Source organism: Peromyscus eremicus, chromosome 14 (genome assembly GCF_949786415.1).
Source record: "Peromyscus eremicus chromosome 14, PerEre_H2_v1, whole genome shotgun sequence".
NCBI classification, from domain to species: Eukaryota; Metazoa; Chordata; class Mammalia; order Rodentia; family Cricetidae; genus Peromyscus; species Peromyscus eremicus.
In genome coordinates, this window is record NC_081430.1 from 10,875,597 (window position 1) to 10,892,474 (window position 16,878).

Here is a 16,878-nt window from a genome sequence, read left to right on the forward strand (position 1 = left end):
CAGGAGTAGAAGGAAAGGTGCTAAGGCACAGGTACCTGGTTTCTGGTCTCCAAGTTCACAGTTAGAAAATGCATCTGTCTCCCTTGTAGGAGTAAGAAAGGGGCAGATAAAGCAACCATGTCAAGTAACGGGTTTCTCTTTCTTGTCTTCTTTACAACAGTCTTCATCTTTGCTATCTGTGCATTAGGCTCAAGCCTTAATTTCAATGCTGCACATGGGTGAAGCCATCTTTCTAAGCAAGAAGTCATTCTACCAGGACAGCGCTGCTTTGCTAATAGTGCATCCTTCCCACGCTCCTGCATGAATGGGGTCTCCTCTCTGTGTGTTCCAGTCTAGGATCAGTTTCACCATTGTCCTGCCTGGCTTGTTTTTGTTATTTATTACCTTTCTTGTCTTCATTTTGAGTCTTAATTCCAGAACTTTCTCAGGTATGTTTCCAGTGGGCACAGCAGCACTCATGTCTCTATCTTTAGTTGGAGTGACACCCGCCAACTCTGTGCTGAGGACATAACTTGGGTCTTTCCCAAGAGCAGCAAGTGCTCTTAACCGCGGCACCATCTCTTCAGTGTCTCTGGCTTTTGAGTTTTACTTAACCCACTTCTCCAGGCTCTCCTTGAATTTGTGATCCTCCTACCTCAGCCTCCCAAGTGCCGGGATTGTAGGTGTGCCTCCACACCCAGCCATCTGTCCCTTTCTACAAAGTTCTCCAATGGTACTTGGCAAGGAGTCTTTGCAGCTCTGGGAGGCCTTGGCCAGTATTTGCCTGCATTCTTGGTCCCTCAGAGTCACTGTGATTTTCTGGGACTTTGCTTCTATGATTAGATTTGATTGGGTCTAAGTTATTCCTTTGATCCTCAAACAGACCCATTTACCCCCAAGTAATGTCTTCTGACTTCAATCCCAAGCACATCTTCCCCGTTCAGCCGCCAGCTCTCCTGAAGTTTCCCTTTCCCTCTCACACCTGATTGGATTTCCAAGGCATCACTTTCCTCCCTCCCAAAGCTTTCTCCTTCTTAAGCTTGCTATTCTTGGTTCAGTTTTTAAACTTACATCCATTTGCTCCTGTTCTAAGCCAAAGAACAATCTAGAGAACACTCCAGGCACTTTGATTTCCCCAACAAATCTGTTTGCTAGAGACAATGTTCTAGGATCAGGAGAACACTTGTCTTTTTAACCTTTGTTTTAGAACAGTTTAACTTGTCCTTTACTTAGGCATTTCAGAGTAAGGGCACCCTTATTATGTACCTGCTATGTATGTCTAAGCACTAGCTACGCATGTGTAAGGATCTGAGTTTACCCCCATGACCCACACAAAGAGCTAGCCAGGCAGGGTGGCACATGTTTGTAACCCCATCCATGAGGAGGTGGATATAGGAGGATCCCTGAGGCTTGCTAGCCATCAGCTGAGAAGAACTGGTGAATTCCTGGTCCCACTGAGGGATGATACCCTCAGGCTTTAGCTGTAGCCTACACATGTACTTCCACACATTCCCCTCCTCCCCCGAGGAAATGTGAATTGCTGTGGAATATAAGACCCTTAAGGGATCTGGAGGAATCACAGCAACCAAATGCAATTTACTGGTTTCACCTGGGGCCTGATTAAGCAAACCTAATGTAAAATGCTATTTTAAAACCTTTTTTTTTTTTTTTTTTTGGTTTTTCGAGACAGGGTTTCTCTGTGTAGCTTTGCGCCTCTCCTGGAACTCACTTGGTAGCCCAGGCTGGCCTCGAACTCACAGAGATTCGCCTGGCTCTGCCTCCCGAGTGCTGGGATTAAAGGCGTGCGCCACCACCGCCCGGCTCTATTTTAAAACCTTTTAATTTCAGAGTTAGAGGACTTGACACAGTACCAAGAATTTCCATAAATTCTTCACATTGTAATGTCCTACACACATGTATCTTATCATTCTCTTTCTACACACAAGTAAATTTTCTGAGCATAAGATGCAAACAAATTGCTTCTTCATCCTTAAATATTTTGGGAGGATGTCCTAATCAAACATGACAGCACAATCATAAAATCTGTAAATTAATAGCAATGTTGTGATGGTTAATAGTGTCAACTTGATCTAGAGTCCTTAGGAGACAAACCTCTGGATACCTGTGAGGGGGTTTTTAGGTGTGATTGAGGTAGGAGAACCCACTCTAAGTGGGTGTGTGAAGCCACTGCATGGGCTGGCATCCCAGATTAAAGGAAAAGGAGAAAGCATTCCTCGCCAGCTGCAACACAGCCAGCCACCTCCTGCTGTTGCTGCCCAGCCTGCTCTGCCTCATGGGCTCAGACGGGGCACCCAAGTAAGTCCCCTTTTCCTTGGGTTGCTCTTTGTCAGGCTTTCGGTCCGAGCAAGAAAAGTAACTAAAGCAAATACCGTACTGTTCACAGCACCTGTCAAGTATTTCCAATGGTTTCCTTTCATGGAAAGTCAGACACTTATTTCCTGTTCCTGCATCCAATCCATCCATCACCCTATCTTTAACCCTCCTTAATGTGGAATAGTACTTTAGTTTTTGTTCTTTATGACCTTGGCATTTTTATAAGAGCAAAGACCAATTATTTTGCAGACCATCACTTAACTTAGGTTTGACTGGTGTTTCTTTATTTTATCTAGGTTATCTAGGCTATTCATTTCTGGTAGAAATCCACAAAAGTGATTTTTGTTTTCTTGAGTGCATCTTAGTAGAGGTCATATTATTTGCCTCACAGCTGGTACTATTATGAGAAGACATTTTTGAAACCACTTGGGAAAATTAAAAATGAAAAGTTCCTTTTAACTTTACTAGGTGCTATAATGCTACTGCAATTATATTCCTAGACAATAGTACTTATCTTTGTTACTATTGCTATTATAATATATAGTAGGGATATACATACATAAGTACATATATATTTTGGGGAAAGAGTGAGCTTAATTACACTGTGTCCATTTCTATGGGGTTGTAACCCAGGAAAACAGTAACACTGTAATACCATCAGTTTGGATCATTCTTAAATAGTCTAATTTGTGCATTATCCAGATCTTTGATCATCTTTCTTTGCTTCTGTGGGTTGTCTTTGAATCAATATATCCATAGGTTACCAATTTAGTACAGAAATCACACTGAAATGTGTGACTTGTTAGGTGACAGAGGCCTGTGGTTCAAATCAGGTTTATACATTTGAAGGTTTATTTGTGAGTTTCATGTTTTCCTTACTGTAGATAACCATGAGTTTATGAAATAAAATCATTTAAGATAACCATAATAAAATTTCCCAGTCTAAATACAAAAATGCCACATTTTATTTTCCTTTATTTCTTGAAAAAAGCTTCCTTAAGAGCAAGCATGATTTCATCAATGAAAAACCAGATCTGAGCTCTTCTTTCTTAGTTTTCTAAGCATTCCTGGAGCAGCAATTGGTTCAAAACACTGCTTCGTTTCAAAGCACACAGTTTGGATGTGTCTTCACTGATGACAGGGACGTTTTCATGGTGCTCTTGAGCTGTTAGGTCACTTTCACTGTCAGACAGTGTGCACAGGAGGGTGTCATTCTCATAGGTGGGAAAGTAATACCTGAAAGCAACCACAGAGACACCGAATAACCAAATGAGTAAAGTTCCCAGGAAGAGTCCACAGACCGCCAGCTCAGCCATGTCCCCTTACTGACACTTTCACAGCTGTAAAGGCTGTGCTGGGAGACAGCCCTGACGCTCTCCCCGCCCCTTCCTGTCTGACATGAGCCTGGTGGGATCCAGTCTTGCTAGCAGGGCACTCAGCTCAGAATCTCTCATGATAAGAAACACCACCAGTACAGGCAACCTGCTCCAGTACTGGGCAGCTTTGTGACAGCTAAAAACAGCACCCCATTCATATTCTCCAAGTCCTGGTCCTTCCCAAACACTAACTAAGCTCAAAATGGCTATTTTTTTTTTCCAAAAGTAAAATTTTAAAATACTCAACAAAAGCATAATGATTACTAGCTCCTTCATCTCTAATCTGTATAAGAACCAAGAACAGTGTACCAGTTCAATAGAAGGCTGACTTTGGTCCTCATAAATTGGAGGTTTTCCAAACAAGCAAAGCTAGAGTGATCTTGTTAGAGTTCTGTGGAGGCCTAGTTTAATATTCTCTGAGGATGGTGAAATGTTTAGGCAGCTAGTATCCCACTCCCTCCACTGATGTTAACAAGAATGATATGAAAACCATCACAGAAGGATTAGACTGGCAAATGATACTTGGGAAATTTGACAACACTCACTTCAATAGGTTCATATCGGAGAACAAAGGCTTAATGTTTTTAAAGTGTCAATATGGAAAATGTACACCAGGAGTTAGTTCCATGATGTGCATGTCATTGACATAGTAATTTTTATCAAAATGATATAATTAGACAAGTATACAAATACAGGCATACAGCTATTTATTTTATCACTACTTATAATAGCAAAAGGTAAGAAATAACCTAACAAGTTAGGACATACTATTCAAAGGGACATCTGGCAGCCATTAAAAAGATGGACAGATGGGCATCAGATAGGGAAGGATGCTTGGAATATTTTGTTAAGGGACACAGTGAGGAGGACGGGGCACAGGGGTCCACGTCCACTTCAGAGACTTACTCCAGTTGATCCCACGTCTTTCTGTCAGGAAGCAGTGAGGTGTGCTTAGCTTCTTCCATGTGAGTCCTTAAATCTGTTTTGGATTTGAACTTCCTATGGCAACTGTAGCATCTGCCCTGGTGAACTTGCCTTCGAATGAAATTGACCAGCTTCACTTGTTGATAGAAATTTAATCCTGAAAATCATTAGACAACCGTCAGCATTATTTCCTCACTGTCATTAATTTAGTTCCTTTTAAAAAACTACATTGATTTTAAACTGATACATAAAAGCTTAAATATTCATGATGGGATATCATGTGATGCCTTAAGTTCTACTATACATTCGACAATATTTACCATTTTTATGTAGAAAACATTAAATATTTTTGTCATAATTTCTTACAGGAGACACTTATCCTCCTGAAAAGATGGAACAATTATAATACAATAATGGATCCCAATATAGGGCTTATATGCTGTGCTCTAAGCTAACCACTTTCCATGTCTTAATACATTCAAACATCCAAGCCATCATCACATGGTGGACTCATTGCATCAACGTTACTCATTAGGAAACTGTTCAAGATTTTGCAGCCAGGAAGTGGTGGAGCCATGATCTGACACCGGGTGGGTGGTTGTCTTGACTAGTAAACCAATGGTGAGTGCAACATATATGTTACATATATGTCTACAATAGCAGCAAAGCAAAGGCACACCCCCAGGAGCTCAGCAAAGTAGCCACTGTGCTGGAAGGGACGTGAGCTTTTCAATATCTTAGACCCAGCAGGAAACTAGTAATTTATGTCTCAACATCTAATCCTTCCATGGCAGTCACCCTGAGAGCAACATACAGTTCACATCTGTAACGACTAATAGTAGTTATTCTGACAATCACTGCTGCATGTATTTTTGTACACACAATTCACTATATTCTGCCCTAGGGTCATATACACTGTAAGTGCACGAGTCAGAACACTACTGTAGTCTGACTTTAAGATTCTGAGTTCTTATCTGGGTATGGTGGTGCACACCTTTGATCTTAGGACTCAGAGGGCAGAGGCAGCCAGATCTCTGTGTGTTTGAGGCCAGCCTGATTTACATGGCAGGTTCCAGGCCAGCCAGAGCTGCATAGTGAATGAAGCCTGTCTCAGAAACAAAATAAATAAATAAATTATAAGAAGAAGCCCCAAGCCCCTATAAACTTGTGTTCTTTCTGCTAGCCTCTTCTTGCATTTTATTAAAGCACTCATATATGTAGGAGAGCAGAAGAAAGGACATGAAATTAAAAATAAATCTCTGAAGATAAGAATTTGAGACAGCTGAGAATCACTGCTTTAGTGAGTTCTCGTGAGAGTGTCTGCACAGAGATAGACGTTGTAACTGCAGCTCCCCAGTCACCGCGACAGGACACGGGTGTCATTATAGGACAGTTCATAAAGGTGCAGTGTCACAGAAAACAACTTCCCAACCCAACTTACCAAGTTCTGACTTTATTCTGAGGAGATCAAACTCATGTGTGTCCTAAAAAAGGGATGGAAGATATTTGTAAGCATATGAATTATTTAATCTTTCAGGCTGAAGTTATAAACAGACAGCTGATTCATAGGGACTTGAGTATGTTAGAAGCAGTCTGAGTTCATCGTCTTATGCTTTTGAAATCTTCTAATTCTATCTACTTCCCCCACGGTCAGCAGTTCTTTAAAGCGCGATCCAAAGAAGGCACATCAATCAGTTAAAACATTTTAATTGGTTATAGCTTACTGGTGCAGTTTTTAGTTTACCATGTCTGAAATGTCTAGTCTGATAAAAGAGTGCAGTAAGTTGTGCTTGTATTACGCAGGGCAACTGAACCATATTTCCAGAACCAGGTATTAGAGGACCACAGGCAAGTGATGTTTCATGCATTCAAGCTTTTTTTTTTTTTAAATGTGAAGGTTTCTCTTCTCACCCATCTTCTCACCAAGCACGCTTTTGTAGGACTGATGCAGCACAGAGACTCACTCACTGTATTATGCTTGTCCCCTCTCTCCAGCTGTCTGTGTCAATGTTCAAACTTACAAGCTCACAGAAAAAAATCGAGCTCACTGTGGCAGCACTTTGTGCAGTACCACTGGATGCAGAATGCTCAGGAATTCATGACATGCTACCACCAAGAGTGACTGAACAGGATCAACGACCCCTGTGGGGATACCAAAAGGGTCACTCCCACATGGTAATATAGCTGTAGATCTACAGATCTCCACCCTAGTGGTATTATAACTCATAACCTATTACAGACACACAGATTCGTAAGGATATATGCCCATAATCTTTCTAGTTTTGTCCAGGTCATTATTTTGCTCAACTAAGAACAGTATTTCTGAATGAGGAGGAGCCAAGGTGAGTGAAGAAGAGGCATCAACCACAGACAGACGCAGCTGAGAAGACAGGGAGAGAATGTGAGAACTCCTCAGAAATATCCTATTGTTATTATTCCCAAGTTGTTGTGATACTGTCATACACCATTATACACTCTTTTCTTTACCCCAGCATTCAGCCAAGGGTCACAGTAACAAACAGGGAGTATCTTGTGGGTACACTGAGGTCACAGAGGTTCAGAATTACTAGTGTCAAGCTTCACTTAATATAAACATGACACCCAGAGGGGAAGCAGACCAGGAATGCGCCTACATTTCTTCTTTCTAATTCCTGGTCCCTGAAGGGGCTCTACACCCAAATCATGTCCAGTTCCACCTTGATCTTTGTGAAAAAGTCCTCTGTTCTTTCTATCCTGCTCAACAGGACATAAAGCCAGAAAACAGACCCCAGAAGCCACTGTGTTTGGGTATTGCAATTGTGGCTGCAGATCTCAACTTCTGAGCTAGAATTACCAGGTGAACACTCGAGGCTGGCAACCTATACTCATGGCCACTCAGATCCCCCTGTTCATCCTATATACTGCCCCATGCTTGTCCTGGAGGGACCTGGCCTGTCTCTTCTGTTGTCCAGTGCACTTCAGGAATGGAATAATGATTGGAGGATGTGTGCTTTCGTTTCCTGCCTGTCTCCATGCTGAGACTAACATACCTAGACAAAAACAAACACAGAAACACCTTCATGGAGAAAGGAAAAGCAGAGAGGGACGAGTACTGGTACTCAGTTCTTTTTCTCCTGAGTCTGGGACCCAGTCCATGGAGTGGTGCTGTCCACATTTAGGGTAGGACGTCCTACCCAAATGAACCTGATCAAGGAAAGCTCTCAAACATGCCCAAAGGCTCCTTCTAAGGGATTCTAGGTCCAGTCGACTTGACAATCAACATAAACCATGAGTAATGAAGGTCCAATGATCATCACCTTCACCCTGTCAGAATGAAACAAGATCAAGGAGACAAAAGCATCTCACCTTCATGTGCACATACAATTCATCTATTGTTTCTTCTTGTTTTTCACAAAATAGACAGACAGCACACACAGGGTATTCTTGCCAATCAGACCAGTCACTAGGTTAAAAACAGAAGACGGAAAACATGGTGATTTTTTTCACTGGAGGTGCACCACACAATGAGTTGTATTAGTGTCTCGTTCCTAGCATATGCCACCAGTCTTTGAGTCTGACATTTTGGCAATGACTGTCATTACCATCATGACTTTCAGATATAGCATCTGACATTCTACACAGCATCATGAGATGACTAGGAAGAGGCAGCAGGTGCTGCCCTGTTTTCTCCATTTGCCACTCTTCTGAGCAGTGATTTGAGAATGGAAGAGTGTGGTATTTTCCAGAGACAAAGCACTTTAATTAAAAAGGACGCCTACCTAGAGATGGGATGCTCTCTCATTAGCCAAAAGCGCTAAATGCACATGATGTTAGCCGAGATGCTGGCGTTAGGCTTCAACATGATGGATGGTGTATTTTTACAGAGGCTACACATGTGTTTCAGGAGGGAATCAGTGATTATTTTAAATGGGCCAACGTTCTATCTCGCAGTAGAATGGTGACTCAAAGGGCATATGGGGCCGGAGAGGTGGCTCAGAGGTTGAGTGCTTGATTCACAAGCATGTGGACTAAGTTGAGATCCCAGGACCCATGTAACAAACAGAGTTCTCACATACACCTGGAACTCCAACTTTGAGGGAAGGATAGATAGGAGGATCACCTGAGCTTGCTGGCTTTCATCTAGCCTAGAAAACACGAGGCCCGGTTCAGGGAGAGATCTCCCTGAGTAATGGAGGAGGCGACCCAGTGCCCTATCTGGCCTCCGAGCACATGCACAGGTGCACACACCACAAACACAAGTGCATGCACACACATAAATAAGTCAACCTCTAAAAAAGCTGACAGGCCCTTTTACTACTTTCTCTAATCCTATGCAGTTATTTCTTGAAACATTCCCAACTTCTTGTCATTCTCCAACCAGAAAAACGGCCAGCAGGGAAGAATTGTGATGATAAGGATACACATTTAAATTGGAACAAGGGGGACTTTTATGGAACAGTAAGAATCTAGCACTGCTATAACTTTGAAGATCAACTTAATTTTTGACTGAAAACCAGTAAATATTGTGCTGAAGAGATCGCTCTGTGGTTAGAGCAAGCACTACTTTTGCAGAGACTTGAGACCGGTTCCCAGCATCCACGGTGGGCAGTTCACAAGCCCAGCGGTGGGGCTGTTTTGGGAGTTGTAGGACTATTTAGACGTGGGACCTAGTTGGCCGATTTAGGGTCATGGAAGCAGGGCGTGGAGGTGGGTTCTGGCCCCAGGCCTCTGAAGATGTTGTAAGCCCCATCAGCAGTGATGGAGCCCCAGCTTCCATGACTGCCCTGCAATGAAACCCTTAGCTGAGACCAGCCCTGCTCTTCTTAGCTGCCTCTTAACAGGTACTCACAGCTGTAATGACAGGCAAGCGACTTAAGGAGGAGGCTATGCATATTACAGCACCGAAACGTTGTTCTGGCCCTTGCAATGTACTTTCACATACTCGTCTTTGCAGCCAAAGTGCAGTTATGTGGCTCATCTGCTGCAGGAAGGGCTGTGGAAGCCGTTTACTTACATGACATACAGCATCCTGGTGGTTATCAGGTTTTATATTGCTAAGGAAGAAGCAGCAAATGGGTGCAGAGAGACAACTGGAAATCTCGGTCACAGAATGCATGGACTGTGAAGTCTCATTCAGTGCCACCACTTTCCAACTGTGACCTGAGACAGGCTGTCTAACCTGTCTGCACCACAGCGTCACTACCAGACTCACACAGTAGCACTTCAAAGGGATGGATATACGGATCAAACAATAAACTGTCCAACACTGTATTAGTACATATAATCACTCAAAGCGTGAATTTATTTTCCTTATCCAAATTCCCTTTGATGATATTTTAATGTATAGTAGAAAAGAATATGAAGAAATCAGAAAGCCTTAATCGGATTTCTGGCTTCATTGTTATCATATCTTTAGCAGGTTTCTGTCTAAGATGCTGACAATATATATCTGTGTTCTTAACATAATTACTGTGTTTATATGTTCTGCTCTCTGTATGAAAAAGTAGAAAGTAAAAAACAAACCCAAACCCAAACAAAACTCTCTCAAAAGTATCTTTAGTGATTTTTATGTGAAAATTATTTTAATTTAAACATCTTGCTACTTCAGGAAAGGATGCATGGCTCAAAGAGGTCTTCTTTCTATTCTCTCTTTGGAATGGTAATTATAGACCAAATTAAAGAACTGTCTGCTAATTCTTCAACAGGCCTTACTCTTCCGGAAGGTCCAGCAACTCTCGGTCATCTTCCAACTGCACCTCTTCCCATGACTTCCCGAGTTCCTTTGCAGGAGCAGCAGAGTTGAGCAAGAGTGAGGAGAAGAGTGAAAAACGTGAGAAACAAGGCACGTAACTTAGGTACCAGCACCACGAGAGCAAACTCACTCAAACGGTTTTGACAGCACAAGGAAGGTATAGTTAAAAGTTCACTGCCATGATGGGGATGGATAAATCCTAAAACGCTAAAAACTTAAAACGGTAAAAATATTTCCTTGCTTTTGGAGAAATAGCAATAGCCTTTTAATCATGTTTTCCTGCCCCCCTCCCCCACCTCTTCATTTTAAATTCACAGGTTTTCAAGCCTGGATATATATTAGAATCACTTGAGGATCTGCATTTCTTTTATTTTTTAAAGAAAACCACCAAGTACACTGAAATCCCTCCTAGCAGTGTGTCCAAGCCTCTGACATTGCAAAATGATGTTATCATCTACAGAGCTCACTCCTGGGAACTACACAATCAAGGTGCAATCCCCACAAAGACATTAACCCCCCCTTGGCTGATCAGCACTTGACTGATGCTGAGGAAATGGCTCAGTGGACAACATGCTTGCTGCACAAAAGTGACAATCAGACTTTGGACCCCAGAACCTACATAACGCCAGTAAGGTATGATGGTCACCTGTAATCCCGATGCCTGGGAAGCCCAGACAGCGGATCCCTGGGGCCAGCTGACTACCAAGACTAACTATAACTGGTGAATGCTGGGGTTAGGGAGAAAGAGTTTAAATAAAGTGGAGAGTGACGGAGGAAGATATTCAGCATCAATTCAGGCCCCTGCATGTATGTGCACAAGAGCCCTCGTGCACATTATACACATATAAAAAAATCCCCCAAATCAAACTGCCTCCCTCCCTCCTTCCCTCCCTCCCTCCCTCTCTCCCTCTCTCTCTCTCTCTCTCTCCCCCCTCTCTCTCTCTCTCTCTCACACACACACACACACACACACACACACACACACACACACACACACTCTCTCTCTCATGTTTTTGTATAGGGCTGCTTTCATAGCTGCCCTTGGCTGAGGCTAGATATGCTTGCATGGATGGCTTCCATTCTTGTTCTCCTGTAGTCTCATCCTCAGACAGCAGCCACAGTGATCTCCCTAAAGGACAGTTCTTTGTATATAGAAACCCTCTCATGGCTCCCCATCAGTTAGAACACAATTCAGAGCTCCTACCATGGTCTATGTAACCCATGGCCTCCCCTGGCTCCTTCTGCATTCTTACTTCCCGCTGCCCCATTTCTTCCTTAGGATGTTCCAGCCAGGCTGGTATTCCTGCTGGACCCTCAACACAGCACACTTGCTTCCACCAGCTGCTCTCTCTCCAGAATGTTCTGCCTGAAATGCTGATCTTCTATATCTCAGCTGAATACAACCACTCAAGTCTCCCTCTGACTTGTCTAAAATAAAACTCTTCCAATAAGAAAGATGTCTCTGGGCCTGGCCTGGCCATTGCATTTGTGAACCCACTGTACCTGTGGTTATCTGCACAAGACTTAGCACACTACTGAGCCCCTCAACATTTCACCATGGATGCTGGAGGGGCCCATGAGGCCCCACCCCTCCTGAGTGTCTACTGGCAATTAACTGTTGTTGGAGGAGGAGCTGTGATTTTCTTTATTGGTGTAGCCAATGGTAAGTTGCCCTTGCTCCAGTAAATAACCTCCCATCCATGCTCAGGCAAGAAACTCTAAACTCATTGGCCATGCAGAAAAAGAAGACATGAAAGTATGGGGTAGGGAGATTTGACAAGAAGGACGGGCACAGCGGGGAGAGAGCAGAGGTGAGAGAAGAGGGAGTGTGTGTGAAAATGACTAAAATTCACTATAGAAATGTATGAAACTCAAACAATGAAAAGCAAAAAATAGTAACACTCCCGTTCCAAGCTCCAAGCTCCTTTCTATTCCTCCATGTCGTGGAAGTATCCAAGCACTGTTGTGTGTATGGGCATGTCTTTTTATTTGCTCTTCATCCCTCCTTTGAATGTTTAAGGAGACATGACCTTTGTTCCTGGTTACATTTTCTGACTCTGTCCACAGTGGATACTACAATTTTTTTTATTGTAACTGAAAATAAATGAAAATTTGAGGTCGTCGATTTAGATATTACTTTAAAAGGATTTTGTGAGGTAATTAAACAGTGTCTAAAATGCACATGTGTGGTATGAATAGGTACTCAATATCTGTTAAATCCTTTCATCCTTTACAGTTAGTACATAAGTTCCATTTTCTGGGGCCTCTGTGTGAGAGTGTCAGCAAAACCCCACAGAAGGATGATTAGGATAGCCCAGCCATTTCTATCTTCTCCTTTGAACTGTTTTTCCCTCTTTATGACCTGTCTTTTCTCAATCAAATCTGTATACGAAAGCTGACGAAGGCCTGTTACTAGACATCTTTTCAAGGAGCGGACACAGATCTGGTCAAGCCCAGCCGGGCCAGCTTTGGGCACAGGCACCCTTCTCATTCAATGGCTTTCTTCTGGAATCCTGTACCCAAGATTTTCTCAGTTATGGACATGCTTTCCTCCCAAAATAAAGGTATTCATTTAGCTAAAACAAAGAACTATGTGCACCATTATACTTTAGAGGGAGCAAGAAAATCTATCATTCACCAACTTAATGAGAGGCTTTGAAGCTGTCATTATTTATCAGCCAAACGATGCATAAACTCAGACATGCTGAGATCTACCATACCGTCATTAGAGACAGTTAATTTGAACGCTATAATGTACTTTGTAGAGTCATCATAAACTGTTGGAACCTCATTATACGGCATCAAGAATGGTTTCAACACTGTTAACAGGATCTCTGCAAGAATTTTTGGTAATACATTAACATTTTCATGCTGTACTTGGTCTCTCTGGACTAGGATTTATGGTCATAATTTTATTGCTACAAGGCATTCAAGAAGAGGCCATCTGTGATGTTACCAAGTGAAATGAGGAAATGATGCTTATCAACAAATGTTTAGAGTCAAAGGAAAAACAAATTTTTTTCCATTGTCAGACTTGGTAACTCAAGCATAATTTTGCAACTTTCTGAGTGTTTACTATAACCTGTAGCAAATTATCTTCATAATACAACTTTTAAAATGTACCAAACCTGAAAAAAGAGGAAAGTCTATTTTTGTTAGTCTATTAGGAAACAAGCAATTTGCCCTTGACAGTGGTCTACTATTTCCTAAAGTACTCTGCTTAGGGACAGGAGCTAACGGGGGAAAACATGGAAAAAAACAAGGCACACGATTTTCCAATTAAGACACCGTGCTAATGAATCATGTCAGGAAAGCTAAGAACACAAGAGAAACAAAGTTTGGAAGGCATGTCTGTAAAGATGTTCAAAACACCCCCTCAAACCTCTGCATCAGATGGCCTGTGAGCAATGAGAGGGAGGAGGAAAAAGGGAAAAGATCTCCTTCAAACAGGTCCCCTCCATCTAGTTTGATCCCCAATCTCTCTGTCCCTCTTTGTCTTTCTGTTTCTGTCTTTCTCTCCCCCCCTCCCCCCACGAGACAGAGGAAGAGAGACATCTTTTAAATGTGAAGGATTTAGAGCACTATAACAAAACTCTTCAGGCTAGGAGCCTACATCTGTTTGAGGCAGCTTCATATACTTTAAGATTAAATAAAATAAAACAGACTACATGATAAAACCATAACAGAAACAGTTTCCTTTAGAAAACTCTGGGCTTGATGCCTGAGTGCCTTAGGAACATGAGGCTGGTGTCCACTGATGTCAATCCGTTTGTTGTCCCTGAGGCTGGAGTACCTGACTTGTGAAGCTAAGGGAGATCTTGTCTCTTAACAATTACTGCTATTCATTAAACTCTATTTGATGAAGAAACAAAGCAAGATTTGAGGTAAATGATCCAGACGGTGCAAAGCAGAGTCCATGTGTTTGCAAGTCTGTTACATTAAAAAACTAATGTAAGTTATTAGGCATAGAAATGATCTCACCCAAGAAGAAACACACTTGTCAAATTTGCTCAGTTCAGAGGGGGCTGAGAACAGCTTCTTTGTCCTTGTTCTTCTACCTTGAGGATACTGGAGAGCATCTTGCCAGATATCTGGGATGCTCTGGAGATGCTAAAAGTGTTTGAAACGAGCAAGAAGCTGCATGGTCGATGGTCAGATTACTACTCATATACCCCACAGAAGAGGTCAAATGCTGATTTCGGACAAGATGCTCATTGGATGTGCTCACACCAGCCTCCTATTCCAGCCTCTGAACTCTGAGAGTAGAGATCTAATCAGCCACCCTGCCTACAAAATGCTTCCTTCTGTCCCAGTCTTCTGGTGTTGGGAAGGCACTTGAAAGTCCATGGAGTGTATGAAATGGACAGAAGGGACACACAGCAGACTACAAATACAGCTGTCATTTGCCCATGTCCCCTGTGGAACACTCCATGAAAGTCTCTCATTATTTTGCTTTAGTTTTTTAAAAATAAGGTTTTATCATTACTCATCACTTAGGCAAAATTTTAGAGAATTTATTCTTCATGCTAACAACTTGTTCTTCACATTAAATAGTGTTCATTAACATGTCTAAAATAAGACTATAATGATTCTGAGAAACTGCTGGATCTAATTTTTCTCTAATGACATACTAATACTATTTGGAACATTCTCTTATATGCATATCCTAAATATTATTATGCCTTTTACTTATAACAAGACTCTTTAAACATCCCTAGGATGTTGTTAGGGCTGAGGTGTCTGGTGAGCACTTCTCTAGTTCAGGGCAGTCACACATCTCAGGGACTTTATTGCTTTCTTCTGTCCTTTTCAAAGGTATTTGCATTGTTTTTAAAATTATAATGCATCAGAATACATTTTAATTTTCCCTAATCATTTTCATATTTATTAACCATTTACTTCAATACTTGGGTTAAAAAGAGCAACGGTTGTAGGTGAGAATCACAAAGCAGAGGTTAAAGCCAGCTTTACTTTTGAGTTTGTTTCAAGAGAACAGGCAAGGGTGCACAAGCCATCACGATATCAACACTTCTGAAGAATACAATGAAGGTACCAACATTATCTCAACCACCAGAAGAAAGAAAACGGTTCACCCTGGTGGTGTGAACCTGTGGAAGTGACTTAGCCTCACTCTGCCCCAGTGTCCTTATCTAGAGGGTGCCCTTCATATAATGCCTGTGTCCTGGGGATGTGCTTAAATGACTAGTGTATAACCACCTGTGATATTGGCTGGCCTACTGAAAGATCTCTGTCAGTGCTGTTATTTTAAAAATGGGATTTATGTCAATATCACCCTCAAGGTGTGATTTCATTTTCATTTCATATTTACTAAGACCATTGTATTCTCTTGAGTCATGAGTTGCTACAGCAGATCTGTGGTTAGTACAATCCATCATGTTCCCCCCTAGGGACAGCTGGCACTCATAAACAATGTCAGCTTGACAGTCAGTCAGTCACACTATTTGATGCTCAGGGATTGAAGTATCACACTTTTCTAAAATGCCAATAGAATATGAGTGTGTGGATCCTCTCAAGTCTCCCTCCAAGGTAAAGACTCCTGCTACACAGTGTCCTGCTAATTTGCAGCTCTTGCATCTTCACTTAAAAGGGCCCTCGAGGGAAGAACTATTAAGCTGCTTTCTTGGCTTGCTGCAGCGGCTGCATACTCCAGCCCGTGCTGCAGCGCACTCCCTGTTGGAGTGGACTGGGCCCTGAAGCAGCTTCACTCTAGGAAGTCATGACTGAATGATTTTAAGAGAAGATTGAAGGACTCAGGGGGTGCCTTTGCCTTTGGCTGGTTGTAAAACATTTGTAGTAAAGCTTGGCAGGTTCCCAGAGTCAATCTTTAAGTACATGCTCAGCTTACTTCTGGAGGAGAATTTCAGGTTAACACTATCTGACTAAGTTAAAACACATGGAAAGTACACATTAGAGCGGAGTTCTCAAACACAAATCATGTATACCGCTTTCTATCCAACACATGGAGTGGCAGGTAATATTCAATCAGCCTTCCCAAATCAACAGGTTCGGATTTTAGTGTACTTACATTGAGAGGGAAAACAAACAAACAAACAAACAACAACAACAACCCAAAATAACCCTGCTTCAGAAAATATCGCCATCAAAACTCTCATCTTCCATCTTTCTGTAGAGCTACTTAATCCTTTCCTGTGTATGGGTAGTATACTTCATAACATACAATTAAAAAGTTGGAGGCTTGAGGGCAAGCCTGGTAGCATTCTCTAGTCCTTATGTTAGTCCCAAATCTCCTCCGAGATTTTTTTATTATTATTTTTTAATAACCCCCGTGACTTTATCTCTAACTGAAGAGCTCCCCAGAGAACTAATCTACAGCGGGCAGCAAACAGGACAGAGACTTTGGGCTTTAAGGCATTTAACACCCTTGGCATGGGCCACTGAACAAATACAAAAATTTCTTGCATACTAAAATGGAACAGTTTCCCTGAAACTTCGCTGAAAAGAAGCTGACACAGACACTGACAGAGATACACATTTTATTTTGAGGATAAGTGG

At 42.1% G+C, this 16,878-nt stretch overlaps 1 protein-coding gene across 2 annotated transcripts in view; it reads right to left on the reverse strand.

The window, feature by feature from the left end:
- Positions 1-3,256: 3,256 nt before the first annotated feature.
- The window catches only part of Znf277 (zinc finger protein 277), a 128,991-nt gene continuing 115,369 nt past the window's right edge, over positions 3,257-16,878 (reverse strand). For both annotated transcript variants that reach the window (XM_059279477.1, XM_059279476.1), the window contains 5 exons: positions 10,305-10,372; positions 7,959-8,055; positions 6,055-6,097; positions 4,596-4,770; positions 3,257-3,549 (listed from right to left, as the gene is read on the reverse strand). In XM_059279477.1, the coding sequence (XP_059135460.1) occupies positions 3,363-3,549; positions 4,596-4,770; positions 6,055-6,097; positions 7,959-8,055; positions 10,305-10,372 (570 nt within the window). In that variant the 3' untranslated portion in view covers positions 3,257-3,362. The remainder of the gene's footprint in view (positions 3,550-4,595; positions 4,771-6,054; positions 6,098-7,958; positions 8,056-10,304; positions 10,373-16,878) is intronic.